The sequence below is a fragment of the Grampus griseus genome (genome assembly GCF_964374135.1).
Source record: "Grampus griseus genome assembly, chromosome: 19".
Classification (NCBI taxonomy): Eukaryota; Metazoa; Chordata; class Mammalia; order Artiodactyla; family Delphinidae; genus Grampus; species Grampus griseus.
This window is the reverse complement of record NC_139013.1, coordinates 30,651,766-30,666,009: the sequence shown is the minus strand read 5'-3', so window position 1 is coordinate 30,666,009 and position 14,244 is coordinate 30,651,766. Positions and strand designations below refer to the sequence as shown.

General features: G+C 46.4%; 1 protein-coding gene across 1 annotated transcript in view; it reads right to left on the bottom strand.

Annotated features, from left to right (window-relative positions):
* Nucleotides 1–14,244, bottom strand: part of LOC309837431 (liver carboxylesterase-like) — a gene marked incomplete at its 5' end in the record, with an annotated part of 42,323 nt that extends 28,079 nt beyond the window's left edge. The window contains 4 exon segments of the mRNA XM_082677914.1: nt 1,352–1,485; nt 3,919–4,063; nt 4,354–4,505; nt 14,203–14,244. Coding sequence (XP_082534040.1) covers nt 1,352–1,485; nt 3,919–4,063; nt 4,354–4,505; nt 14,203–14,244 — 473 coding nt within the window.

Sequence of the window (14,244 nt, the reverse complement as noted above, 5' to 3'; positions counted from 1 at the left end):
AAGTGCCCCCAGGCTTTTATCCTGAGTAACTGGAAGGGTGGAGCTGCCTGCAGCTGAGCAGGAGGCCCTGTGGAGAAAGGAGGAGGGTTTGGGGCAGGGGCATGGGGAGTCAAGGGTTAAGTTTGTCCGAGGAAGGGAGAGGTGCCCTCAGGTGTCCCGTGGGGATGGCAGGAGGTAGTTAATGATGTACCTGCTGGTTTCAAAGGAGAAATGGGCTAAAAATAGGGAGCCTGGAAGTGCCCCCTGAGGTCACTCAGGAAACCAGTGGGACAGAGAAGAAGATGCACACAGAGGCTGAGACGGGGAGGGGAGGGTCCAGGAGGGGCCGAGAAGGAGCTGCCATGAGGGAGGAGGTGGCCAGGAGCCAAGAGAAGGAAATTTTTCAAAAAGGTTTGAGGGGTGACGTGCGGTTGCTGTCAAGGCTGGGCCGCTGGTGACCTGGACCAGAGCAGTGTGGTGTCTGGTCGGGGTGAAACCCTGACTGACGTGGTAGAGGAGAGCCTGGGGGAGAGGGAGGGGGGAGTGTACGCAGTTATACTGTAACTGGGAGCAGCCGTGGGCCGCGGGGGAAGGACATGAGGAGTCTCAGTGAAGGTGACACATCCCGGGACATGACTCACCTGGGACAGCCCTCCTCCAGCCCATAGGTCTTTCCAGTGAGATGACCACCCCCCCCCCTCAGCCCACCCACCAGCCATCTGAGGGTAAGAGGTCCTGGGGCTGGTGCATTCAGAAAAGGCTCAGTAACTGTGCCTGCAGCAAGTCCGGTTCCTGTCCACACGGACACTCCATGGAGGAGACTCGAGCCTTCGTTCACGCATGTGCCAAACTCCATGAAGGAAATGGGGTGAGTGGGCCCTACACTCCTCTCAGTAGACGTGTCCACTGGAGTCAGGTGCTCGTTACAGCCTCCAAGTTCCAGCCACCCGTTCCTCCACCTACAAGACTTTACGGAGCTCCCACGTGAGTCTGCTCCTTCTTTCCTTCCCCATGAGGTAAGATGTATAAGCCTCTAACTGCTGCGCTGCATGTTAACTGTCACCTTACAGGTATGCAACATGCTGGGCAGCACAGGTGAAAAACAGATGAGCATTTCAGACGAGGTAACATTTGGGTTGGGTTTTGCAGGAATAATAGGAGTTTGTCAGGCAGATTAGGCATTTTACATGCAAGTAAGTGGACCAGGGTGGCTGGGGAAGGAGAAGGTAGGTAGAGCCCAATTATGAGGGGACTTGCATGTCTTAGTAGGGAACCTAGCAAAGATCCCTTTGAGGGCTTGCATGACCAGAGTGGGGTCCTAGCACTCCCACACTGAGGGTCAATGTGCCGTGAGGAGAGTCCAGTGTCTTACCTGAAGAATCCCCAGATGCCCAGGCGGTACTGAACGGTCACCACCACCACGTTTTCATGGGCAGAGAGGGCCAGCCCATCATAGGTTGATGCCCCGCCCAACATCACACCTCCTCCGTGGATCCACACCATCACCTGGATGGGGAGGAAGCAACCATACAGGGCACAGGAAGCAGAGCTGGGAAAGACCTCAAGAGGCTGTCTGGTTTGGTCATCTACCCGTCCTCCCAGCTGTGGCCCAACTCAGGGCACCCTGGCTGCCCCTGCCTGTCTCCCCTGCCTCAGTGCCACCTCCTGCCAGTGCTCTTCATGCTGAGAACATCATCATGGGAACAGCCAAGGCTAAGAGCGTCATCTTCTCCCCAACACTCCCACAGTCCTCACTCCCGGACCCCTCACGCAGCTCAGCACACTCCGCATGCAACAGCCCTTGGTTAGAAGCTTATTTCAGCTTCACCTTAGTTACCTTTTGTGAGGTGAAATAAACTTCTCACGTGAATGATGACCATGTCAAGAAGCACATGCCCTGGGTGGTACCTCTTCTTAATAGGCCTTTCCACTGCCTCCTCTGCTCCCCAAATCTCACCCATCCTCCAAAGCCCAGCCTAAAAGCCATCTCCTCTAAGAAGTCTTCAATCATCTGATGAATATGATTTGAAAACCTACTAGGTGCCAGGGACTGTGGTAAGGATTAAGGATGAGAGTGGACATGACAATTCATAATGCATGGCCCTGAATTTAAAGAGTTCACATAGCAAGAAAGTGAGAATGGCTAAAATAATAGTATAATGATTTTGTTAATAAAAAAATCAAAGAACTCATACATGAACTATGTGTCAAGTACTGCTCTAAGCATTTAAAAATAAACCATCCACAAGATAGGGACTACTATTGTCCCATTTCACAGACAGGAAAACCGAGGCACTTAACCACCCTGAGGTCATGCAGCTAATAGGTGGTGGAGGCAGGACTTGAACCCAGGCAGTCTGGCTCCAGACTCCACACGTCGAGCTGCCCAGCACACGGCAGCCAATGGCCACGGTGCAGTAGGCCGGCTGTTGGGGCAGGAGTAATTTCTTCCCTTCAACTCTAACTAATGCATCAGCAAGACTTGCCTCGTGTGCTGTGTCAGACACTGACATAAATCTTGATATTCATCATTGAACACTTGTGTGTGATTATCCCTGATTTGAGGAAACAGAGCCAGGTCTCTCAGCTAGTAAAAGGCAGAACCAGGATTTACACCCAGATCCTGCAGTTCCAGAGCCTGTGTCCATAGTAGAGGTTCTCCAGCTTCAGGTTCCTGGAGCCCCTGCTCCTCCTACATCTCTGATCCCTGCCTACCTCCGGGCAGAGGGACTGAGTGTGCAGTCACCTCTGAGTCCAGGCTGAGCCAAGGGCTGGCCAGCAGTGATTTGCTGAAGAAGCTAGTCCAGCTCTGTGCAACCCAGATGCTAAGATCCTCGAAGGCAGGGGCTGTGTGGTCATGGTTTTATGTTCCTCCTTTCTCTTAACCCCCAATTCTAGCTATGCATATGGGGGCGCTGAGTATGTACTAGGAGAATGAATGAATGCATGAATGAATGAATTAACAATTGTCCCCACCTCTTTGAGCCCAGCATATGCAGGGCCACCTTCTAGTCACAAGTTCACAGATGCCCTCCTCCACATCTGGGCACCATGCCAGGGGTGTTCCTGGGAGATGGCTGGGTGCTCACACCCTTCCTGTCTCTACCCCACTGACCCCTCCTTTCCCAGCAGACCAGCCCCACCCTCCAGCCTGAGTCTGGAAGGCTGCCCCATCTCTGGGCTTCCATTTATTCTGCAAATGCTGACTCACTGGGTCATCAGCTTGTGTCAAAGTAAATTAGGAAGTGAAATTATCTACAGTAAAATCTTGATAGTTGGCAAAGGCAAAGGAAAGGACTTCTCTGTTGCTCCAGGCTCTGCATCCTCCACCTGTGACACTGAGACACTGAAAGTTTGTCAGAGAAGGTCTCTGTGTGCTAAGGAAAGGCCACACACAGGCTCCACTTGCTAGTGTGTGTGTGTGTGTGTGTCAAAGAGCGTGACTTGAGATCAGGAGACCCGTGCTCTAGTCCTGCAACCCTACTCTGCGACCTCGCCTTCCCCTCACTGGGCTTCAGTTTCTCTATCTGTAACGGAACGGTTGGGTTGTTGGCTTATCTCCAAGATTCCTTCCAGCTCTGACTTTATTGGAAATTATGTCTTAGCCACCCTGGGTATCAGATTCCTAATCTAACAATTAAGAGTAATCCTTCTTGTCCATTTATTAGCATGAGAGACCTTAGAAAAATTAAAATGTTCATTACAGATGTATAGCAAACTCCCCCAGAGGCCCTATGTCTGTCACTATGGGAAACTGAGGTGTGGAAAACCTGTGTTTCCTGATGTCAGGTTTGGCTGTGGTGGTAAAGAAAGCCCTGGGGCCCCTGGGGAACAGCCTGGGGCCCCTGGAACAGCCTTGGTCCAAGACGCCCCAACCCAACACTGCCTTCATCCCCCTCCAGTCTACACCAGCCTTGACCATGTGTTCCCACTGCTTACCGGCAGCCTGCTTCTCTTCCTCAAGTCAGCAGGAGTGTAAATATTTAGGTAAAGACAGTCTTCGGAAAACCTGAGATTAATGTTATCCTTTCTGTTGGTAAAGAGCTCTGAGATCACTTGCCCCGCCACTGGGTCTTGGGAGCACCTGGGAGAGGCAAGGAGAGAAATGATTTCTTGAAGTTCAATCAGAGCTGACCAAGGAGATGTCTCCTGTGGTCAGGCCAGGTCTTGGACTGGGAGAATTAAGCCTGTAAATAGAGTTGTTCTTACCAGATTCCAGACACTGGAATGCGTAGGAGGCTACCTGGGGGATCACGATGGAGGGACCTGGGGCTCACCAAGGTCTCCCGGGAGAGTGAATAGTGAGAAGGCCTGGCACCGTCCCCTTCCAGGAGCCTTCAGGATGCCTTGTGTCAAGAAGAGGATGCTGCTTACATGCCTGGGAAAGGATCATTTTCTGCATGTCCTGGTCGCGGCTGACTCTCTGCTGGGCTCTGCATAGTGAGTGTGGGGTGACCACGTTCCTCTACCAGGTAAACCAGGTGTTCCAGTCCATGGGATACTTCCAAAAACCATGAGAAGTCACTCTATTGGTAGACATTTAAGGCATGCAACAGGTCAAGGACAAAATATTTGTGGTGCAACATTAGGAGAATTTTATTCTAGTCGTGCCTCAGCCACTTATGTGCTGGGTGACCTTGGGTGAATTCCTTCTCGGCTCTGGGCCCCAGTCTGCCATGTCTAAGTGAGGGGAGTGATTTCTGTAAGGGTCTTGCAGCACTGACATGCTAAGATTCTATCATCAACCCATCTGGTCAAGTGCTATTTGTTGCCCAAATAATGGATCTTAAAGATCCAACAGAGATAATTGGTAATATTTAATCTTCAGATCAGCTCCATGATATAGGTTCTACTATTATCCCCATTTTACATTTGAGAAAACTGAGCCACAGAGAGGTTACAGAACCTGCCCAAGGTCACACAGCCAGGAAGAGCCATACTACGTAGTGTTTATGTTTCTGAGGACATTATAAGCAACATTTGCAGATTTCCAGAAAGCAGGCATGACTGCTCCCAGTATGTCAATGAGGTAACTGGGGCACTGAGGTGTTTGGATGAAACAGCTGTCAAGTGGCAGAGTCAGAGCTGCAAAGACAGCCTCTTGATTTCCATCGTGGGGGAACTTTCCCCAGATCACCAAGGCAAAGGGCATATTATTCATAAAAGAAGAAATTCAAAAATTAAAAAAGGGAAAGAGAGTTCAACATCCCTAGTATTCAGATAATTGCAGAATAAATTTTAAAATTATATAATTATGATGATAATTATTATTATTTTGCCTATCCAATAGTCAAAACAATTTTTTAATAATCCCAAGCATTGGCAAGGGTCTGGTGAATGAAAGTTCTCATATATTAATGGAAGGAGTGTAGTTAGAACATTTCTGGAAGGAAATTTAACAAAAGGTTATACTCTTTTCCTCAGAAATGTCATTTCTTGGAACTTATCCCAAAATACTGTGAATGTGCATAAAGGTTTGCCTACATGATGTTCATCACGGTGCTAATTATATTATCAGAAACATCAAGAACAACTTAACGATCCCAAATAAGAGATTGGGTAAATAAATTATTATTCAGTACCCAGTGTAATATAATGTCAGGCTGTGATATTTAATGACATATAACGATGTTCATGATACATTTATAAATGAGCAAAGCAGGCATTCAAAGTATCTGTATCCTGTGATATAATAAGAAATATATTTTTGGTCTTCTTCCCATTTCTGGCAAAGAGCTCTGAAAACCCTTGGAATTTCCTAAGTGATGAGAGTGATAAATGTGTCTTTTGTTGTGTTAATGAGGTGATTCTGGACCTTACCTAAGGATGGGAGCTGATTATCAAGAGAGCCACATGTGATTCCAGGTTTGGAACGTTCAGATCCACCCCCCTGACCTCTGGGGAAGGGAAAGGGGCTGGAGGTTGAATCAATCACCAGCGGTCAATGATTTCATCAATCCTGCCCATGGACCGAAGCCCAAAAGGCTAGAGTTAAGAGAGCCTCCAGGTTGGTGAACCAGAACTCTTCCAAGTGCCAACGTGCTGGGACCAAAACTCCACAGGACAGGAGCTCCTTTGTGCCTCATGTTATGTATCTCTTCATCTGGCTGGTGATTCATATCCTTTAATATTCTTCATAATAAACCAGTAATCTAGTGAGTAAACTAGCATCCTGAGTTTTATGAGTTGCTTTAGCAAATTAATGGAACCCAAGGAGGGGGTCATGAGAACCTGTGACTTACAGCCATTTGATCAGAAGCAGAGGTAACAACTTGGACTTGAGATATCATCTGAAACGGAGGGCAGTATTGTGGGACTGAGCCTTTAACCCATATAATATGATGCTGTCTCCAGGTGGTTAGTGTCAGAATTGAGTTGAATTGTAGGACACCCAGCTGGTGTCAGAGAATTGCGTGTTGGTGTGGAAAAAAGAAAATAAACATTGGAATTGTGTGCAGAATCTTATGTGGTTACATTTTAAGGGATAAAATATGCAATAGGTAAGAGACTACAAAAACAGAATCTAAAATATGAATGGCAGTTCTCTCTAGGTGGTAGAAGTATATATAATTTTCATTTTCTTACCTTTACTTCCTCACTTTTCTGTAATAAGTATGTATTACACTTGCAATCAGGAACTAAAAACAGTGAATATTATAAAGAAAAGAAAGAAGGGAGAGTTGGAGGGAGGAAGGGAGGATGGCAAGAGTAGAGGAGAGAAAAGAAAGAAAAGGAGAGGAGAGGAGAGGAGAGAAGAGGAAAGGAAAGGACAAGAAAAGAAAAGAAAAGAAAAAAGCAGGAAGAGACGGGCCCCTGGAAATTCCCAGAAATGCCTTGCTGAGATGAAAAAGGTCTGAATCCATGCATGTAGATATCCCAGGTGTCCTGGGGGATGACTTCAACATCTTTGCCCAACATGGCCAGAGTGACCAGGATACACCAACCAGTGCTCTGCTCCTTACTAGGTAAGAGTCACACCTGGGAGTTGGGAACTTGACTGGTCAACACCCCAAAGACTCCCCACCTACACATCTGGCCCACCTCACTCCCCAACTACAACAAAGTTCAAGACAGGAGAATAAATAGAATAATTACTTCTGATCCCCCTCACCTGCTCAACTCTTTATTTTATTCCAAAGCACTTATCCTACTCTAACATATTACATAACCTATTGCTTTGCATATTGTTCAGTGTGTCTCTCCCTGCTAGAATGCAAGCTGCATGAGGGTGGGATCTTTGTTCTGTTCACTAATGGATCCCAGGAAACTAGAAAATGCCTGGCAAAGTTGCTCAATAAATATTAGTTGAATAAAGGGCTCTAGAATGCTGTGAGGGTTCTGAAATGTTTGTAAGGATCTACAATATCTTAGGATTCCAGAACAAAGTATGAGCCACTCAGAGGATCGCCTTGGCTCCTTCCTGTGTCCTTTTGAGGCTAACATCCCCACTGGAAGATGCCAGAGTCACACCTTGATTACATGGGAGGGTAAGAGGTGGTATTCTTCACAAAGATCCATGGTTCTGCAGGCTGAGGCGGAGCAAACCTCAAGGATCCACGAGGGGGCTTGGCAAAAGGGACTCCCAGGAAAACAGCCACAGGCTGTGCAAAACCTTCTAAGCTGACATATTTCCCCAGGACTCTGCTCTGCGCGGTGTCCACAGCAGGCAGTGAGGGTGGTTGCCCTGCTGGCATTGAGAGGAAATGAGAACATGTCAGTGGTGAAGGTGTGAACTGGATTCTGGGTGAATTTTGTTACTTTTGCCACGTGATCTTGAATGTCCCCTCAACTCTCTAAGCCTCAGTTTCTTCTTATGTAAGAGAGAGTGAAGCTAACTGTCCTTCCTAACTCACAGTGCTATCTGAAGGAGCGAATTGGAATTGGAGGTATAACAGCATCAAATAAGACATAAATGCAAAAAGAAGAGCCACTGGGAATGAAGAGGGCATTCAGTTTCCACACTTAGGAGCATCTAGAAACAATCACTGGACACTGGTGCCGAGCTGCACGCTGGATGAGAGGATGAACAAGAGCAGGTTGCTCTTCTCAGAAATCTGGCCTTATGTGGAGGATGAGCTACATACATACCTGACCCTACTGCTGGGAAGAAAGTGGTCCGTGTCCTGAGAGACGTACCAAGTAAGGTGCCATAGGAGACAGAAGAGGGAGCGAGGCCTTCTGACTGGTGGCTTCATGGAGGCAGTGACCTTGGAGCTGGGACTTGCAGTAGTGGAAGGAGTGACAAGGGGAGGTGGAAGAGGGTGCTTAAAGGTATAAACAGAGATGAGATTGTGCAGAGGTGAGGCTCTGCGACAGCAAAGTGCAAGACCTGCTTGAGGAAGAGCGATTGGCCCATTTGGGTCAGGAAGAGTAATGGGGGAGGAACATAACCCTGGATGAGACAGGTTCATGTCTGGGAGGGTCTCAAACGCCAGGCCAGTGATTCGGCCTTTATTTAGTGGGTAAATGAGCAGCAGTGAACCATACTGGAGTAAAAGAGAGTGACACAATCAGCTTGAAGAGGCCCCTTCTGCTGGCTCTGAGCACGGTCATCCAGAGGGAGCGAGATGGGCCCAGATTCCATCTGTCCCCTTCTCGTGGAGCAGACAGTTCTTTCTCACTGAGCTGAAATGCGTCTCCCTGAAGCTGCCACATCAGTCCTGGTCCTACCTGCTCTGGGACATCCTGCACCTTCATGTGACAGGCAGCCTTAGTGACCCATGTTCATACCCATCCCTCAAGTCTTCTCTTGTCCGTCCTCAACAGCTTCAGTTTGTTTAAGCATCCTAACAGGAAACGATTTCCAGCCTCTCATCCTCCCAATTGTTCCCCTTTATATATAGACACAAGGTCAACCTCTCTCTCAAAGTATGTGGCCAGAATAGAAAAGAATAACCCAGATTTGGTCTTACGGACAAATCCGATGATAACGTTCAAGAGAGATGAAGTGGACAGATGTCCAAATGGCAAGGGTGAAAAAGTGGGCGATTGGCTGAGAGGTATAGGCAATACTGGTAACAGCAGCAGTTACCAATTGTGTTATATGTAATGTTTGTATACTGAGCACTTACTATGTGCTACATGGGCATTCCAGTTCCTTTAAACTAATCTTCACAAAAGCCTTGCTAGGTAGACATCAATATGCCCATTTTACAGATGAGGTAACTGAGGAAATGGAGGCAGCCAGTATGGACTTTCTAAAGGTAGAACTGGCATTGCCCTGCCAGGGGGTAAACAGCAGTAAGGGAATAATCTGCCCCTAATTTGGTTCTTACTCTTCTCTTACCCTCAGTTCCAGGCCTCTCACAGTGTCATAGGCCCAGGAAGAAGAGAAAACCCAGTGGAGCCTGGGCTGTCAGTGCACTGACAGCCAGAGCACTGGCTCTGGACTCAGGAGTTAGAGATAGAATTCAGAGCATGATTTTCCGGTTGACCTTGGGCATGTACATTTCCCTCTCTGAGTCTCAGTTTCCCCACCTATAAAATGGCACAGATGCATTCTGAGGTCCCTTGCTGCACCGTTGTATTAACCAGGTCTTTTATGTTCTGTATTCTGATGCCTTGACATCTGGGGCCTTGCTGATTCTGGAGGGACTGCCCCTCCCAGAGTTTGCCAATCCCTAATGATAGGAATGAACTTCCCCTTCAAGCGTGCCAGAGCCTGTACCCCAACTACCTTCTCTATCCGGCCCTCCACATCTGGCCACTATCATCCTGCCCTAATCACTCCAGGCCAAGTACCTGACAACTGTGGGAACTCCCTAAGCCCCAGAGCCCATTGCAATTGGCTAGTTTGCCAATTCCAAACCTGCTTATTCTGCTTCACCTCGACCTTGCCCCCAGCAACCAAGATAAAGGTTCTTGCGCCCAATTCCTCGTTCCTTCCTCTGCCTCCTGATGCACCCGGTGCCTCACCTGTGGCCCACCATGGTGGTGTCACGCCCCCTCCTCTGGGGAGCTGTGAGTAACAAACTATCTTTTCAGTGGCAGTTGGCTCCTGATCCGTGGCCTTACCACACCTCAGACTGTCTATTAATACACTATATCTTAAAACAACCCCTTTATTTATGAATTACTTTATTTTTCTTTCTCCATTCCAGGCACTCTTTAGAAACAACAACCCATTTCAACCTTACAACAGCCCAGTGAGGTAGGTACAGTTGTCACCCCCATTTTAGAAATGCAAAACTGAGGCACAGAAAAGGGACATCCCTCGCCGAAGAACACACAGTACTAAGTGCTGAGCTGGATGCGAACCCACACACTCTGACTCCAGAGTGGATATCAATATTCTGCTAACCCACTTTTGGCAATATCTGGACTAATAATCAAGGGGTTGCCTTGATACACGGGGCTTGCCAAAGTCCTCAACTGCCAGGGGTGAGGTTAGCTGGCTGCGCTCCTGCACGTGGCATAGTCCGGTTACCTTCCTCTCTGTCTCCTGTCACTGGGGCTGGCTGGGCAGAGACTCAGAGTCCTGACAGCGCGTGCTACTGCAGAACCCGGCCTGTCACTCCTTTGCCCTGTACGCATCTCCTCTACCTTGTCCCCCAGGAAGATTTCCAAAGATGCCCCCGCTATTTGCATTTCAGAAGGACTCACCCCAAGCCGTGGAAGTGGCGAGGGAAGTCAGGACCAGAAGAAGAAGCCACATCGTGGAAGGACAGCAACTTCTGGGCCTGCAGGTCTCTGTGCCCATAGAGGGCCTTAGGAGTCTACCCCCCAGTTCCCACCCCCCTCCAGCTCCCACCCCCAGCTCTGCCCCCACCACCCAATAGCCTGATGAAGAGACAACAGAAAAGCTCTTCCCCTTCCCAAAGATGCAATGGGCGGCTTTTGGTGCCTCCAAGCCCCGCCCTCCCAGAGTTTACCCTCTTTTATCAAAAGAGTCTGGATTAAACTCTCTGATTACAGATAGCCACCTACTCATTCAACAACTTGTTTCATAAGTGTTTTTCCCTTCCTGGACTCTAACCTTAGTGTGCTGTGGGCTACCCAAGGCAGACACAAGCAGACAGAGGCCTTTAGACAAGGGGAGGCTTTGGCCTGGGGTCCTCAGAACAACTTGAAAACTTTCAGAGCAACTCCTAGCTCCACAGCTGCCCAGCTGGAGAACTTAGGGCAAATCTCTTAGCTTCCCTGAGCTTCTATTTCATAGAGTTCCATGCTTTCCACTTTGGAAGCATCTTAAATTTCATCCCATTTCCCTTTTGATGCCTGGATTAACTTTTCAATATTCCTGCCAATTAACTCAGCCTCCTGTTGCACACCTCCAGGGTCAGGGAACTCATTACCTCTCCACGCAGGGATCTTTGGACAGAATGTTCTTATAGTAAAGGAACTCCATCTCTTCATAATCCCTCGCTCTAACCATCCATCCTTCCATTTATTCATTATTCCCTTTATTTATTCATTCTTCAAACATTTATCAAATGCCTGCCTCTGTGCTAGGTAGTATGGATACAAAGATAAATTTAAGACATGTTCTAGTGCCCAGAGGAGCTCACCATGTAATAGATAAGATAGATGGGGGAAGGGGTGGCTTGCTATGCAATGTGAAAGCACCAAAATAAAGGGATACAAAGTGCTCTGGGTATACCTGGAAGAGTGTCATTTACCTGATGGGGATGCAAGGAGGATGCTTAAAGCCTGTTTCATTGAATCATTAAGTGTCCAAAAGAGAATTCTCCAAATACACTGTGATATTGATCCTTAGCTGGCTAAGACAATACTACACATTCACTCAAACTAGAGATGCATACCTCTACATACGGACAAGGGAATACAGTCATGATCCACTGTGAAGGAAAATAAAACAGGTTATAAAATAGTTATGGCTGCTTCGGGACACAGTTCGGCAGTTCGTCAAAAATTAAACTCAGAAAAAATTAAAAAATTAAACTTAGAATTACCGTATTTCATAGCAATTTCACTCCTAGGTATATACCCAAGCTAACTGAAAATATGTCCACACAAAAACTTGTACTCAAATAGCAGCATTCTTCAAAAAAGTCGAAAGTGGAAACAACCAAAATGTCCATCAACTGATGAATGGACAAAGAGATATGATCTAACCACACAATGGAATATTATTCAGACATAAAAAGAAATGAAATACGGATACTTGCTACAATGTGGAGGAACCTTAAAAACAGTATGCTAATGGAAAAAGCCAGACACAAAAGGCCAGATATTGTATGATTCTATTTATGAGATGTTCACAATAAGCAAATCCATAGAGACAGAACGTAGATTAGAGGTTTCTATGGGCTGGGGACGAGGGGAATAAGGAATGACTCCTAATGGGTATAAGGTTTCTTTTACGTGTGATGAAAATTTTCTGAGATTGGATACTGGTGATGGTTAAACAACTTTGTGAATATACTAATATCACTAAACTGTACACTTTAAAAAGGTGAATGTTATGGTATGTGTATTGTATTTCAAAAAAATAAATATTTTAAAAATCCCATCATGTATAATATCCCATGTTAAAAAACAAAGTTCTACTTCGTAAATTTGAAGATCTAATTGGCTTTTCAAATGATTCACGAACCAAGCGGCATCCCATCTAGCAAGCAGAAAAGAAAAGGTTTTAAAGGCAGAGAAGAAGTAGGACAAGGAAGTCATAAACAAACAAAAATGATGATTTCAGGCAGGGTTACCTTCTTTGAGGGGATAAGAGGGTCTATTAGGCATACTACCTCACTGGTGCTGACCAGGAAATTCCAGACTGACTGGTTAAGATTACATTCCTGGGGAAGGTTGAAACTACAATTAAGTTAGGTACTAAATCTTCATTTGGTGACGAGGGCTTAGCACAAGTGACTGCATTTGGGGTCTGTTGTTTCTTTTCTTTTTTTTAACATTTCCCCTCTTTTGATCAAATTCTTGGCTTAACTGAGAGATGCGATCAAAATCTAAGGCATCAGCACCACTCTCAGCTACCGGTCACTTTTGTGGATCCTTTGTGTGGTGTCCATAGCTCATCATGTTTTTGTCTAATCCCCGTGACGGTCACAGGTCATGGCTTCAGGTTCATAATACTTAAGTGGTTATTCTCTTTCCTTCTTTTCTTTTTTTTTAACATCTTTATTGGAGTATAATTGCTTTACAATGGTGTGGTAGTTTCTGCTTTATAACGAAGTGAATCAGTTATACATATACATATGTTCCCATATCTCTTCCCTCTTGCGTCTCCCTCCCTCCCACCCTCCCTATCCCACCCCTCTAGGTGGTCACAAACCACTGAGCTGATCTCCCTGTGCTATGCGGCTGCCTCCCACTAGCTATCTATTTTATGTTTGGTAGTGTATATATGTCCATGCCACTCTCTCACTTTGTCACAGTTTACCCTTCCCCCTCCCCATACCCTCAAGTCCATTCTCTAGTAGGTCTGTGTCTTTATCTTAGTGAGATCATTTGCGTGGTCGTTAGCAGCTGGGAATGCGTATGAACGCGTATTTAAAACCTTTGGGAGAATACAATGCACCACAGAAATGATTATGATTGTAATTAGCAAGATAATTCTCAATGTTTGGAGTGCACTCTAGAGCCATGGTCCCTAAGACCCAAACCAATCAAAATCAAATAAGTCCAAGAAAGACTTATTGAAGAAGTCACTTTTTTAAGCCAAGTGGCTTGCTCAGTGATCTTATATAACTGTTCTTATGTAACTAAGTTACTTCCCCAGAAATATTAATCCAAGTGCAGCAAGTGGTGTTGGCCAAAGCACAGTTACCTCCTTGCTCAGCTAAAAGATAATCAAGGGCTATCCTATTATCAAAAACAACTTTGGCCAGAGTCTCAGAATTTTTCTGAGCTATTGCTTTAGTGGCAGATTCCATAATACTTTCAAGAGTTAAGAAGAGGTTCCTGATCACAGCCTCATTTACATTTACTCCTAACCAGGGAAGTAGGGCCTTCCTTCAAAGGAAGCGAATCTTGAAAATTGAATGCCTCCTGGTAATTCCCATTTAAGTTTTTGGCTCAGGATTGGAAAGGTGACAGCCATGGAGGCCAGTAAAAGGGTCTGTAGACCACACAGGCAGTTTTATTCTGGTTACCCTTTCCTCATGTACTTTTCTTTGCATAGAGCCTGGACACAAGGTTTCCCAAGTTTGGGGCTGTTAACCAGAGATAAGGAAATGGACCAGGGTGACCCTGGCATCATGGACAGATAAGAGTTTTTTAAACAACAAATCCAGCAGTCTGAAAACTTACCCCCTTTAGCAATGGTCTTGGAGATATGGATAATGGCATCAT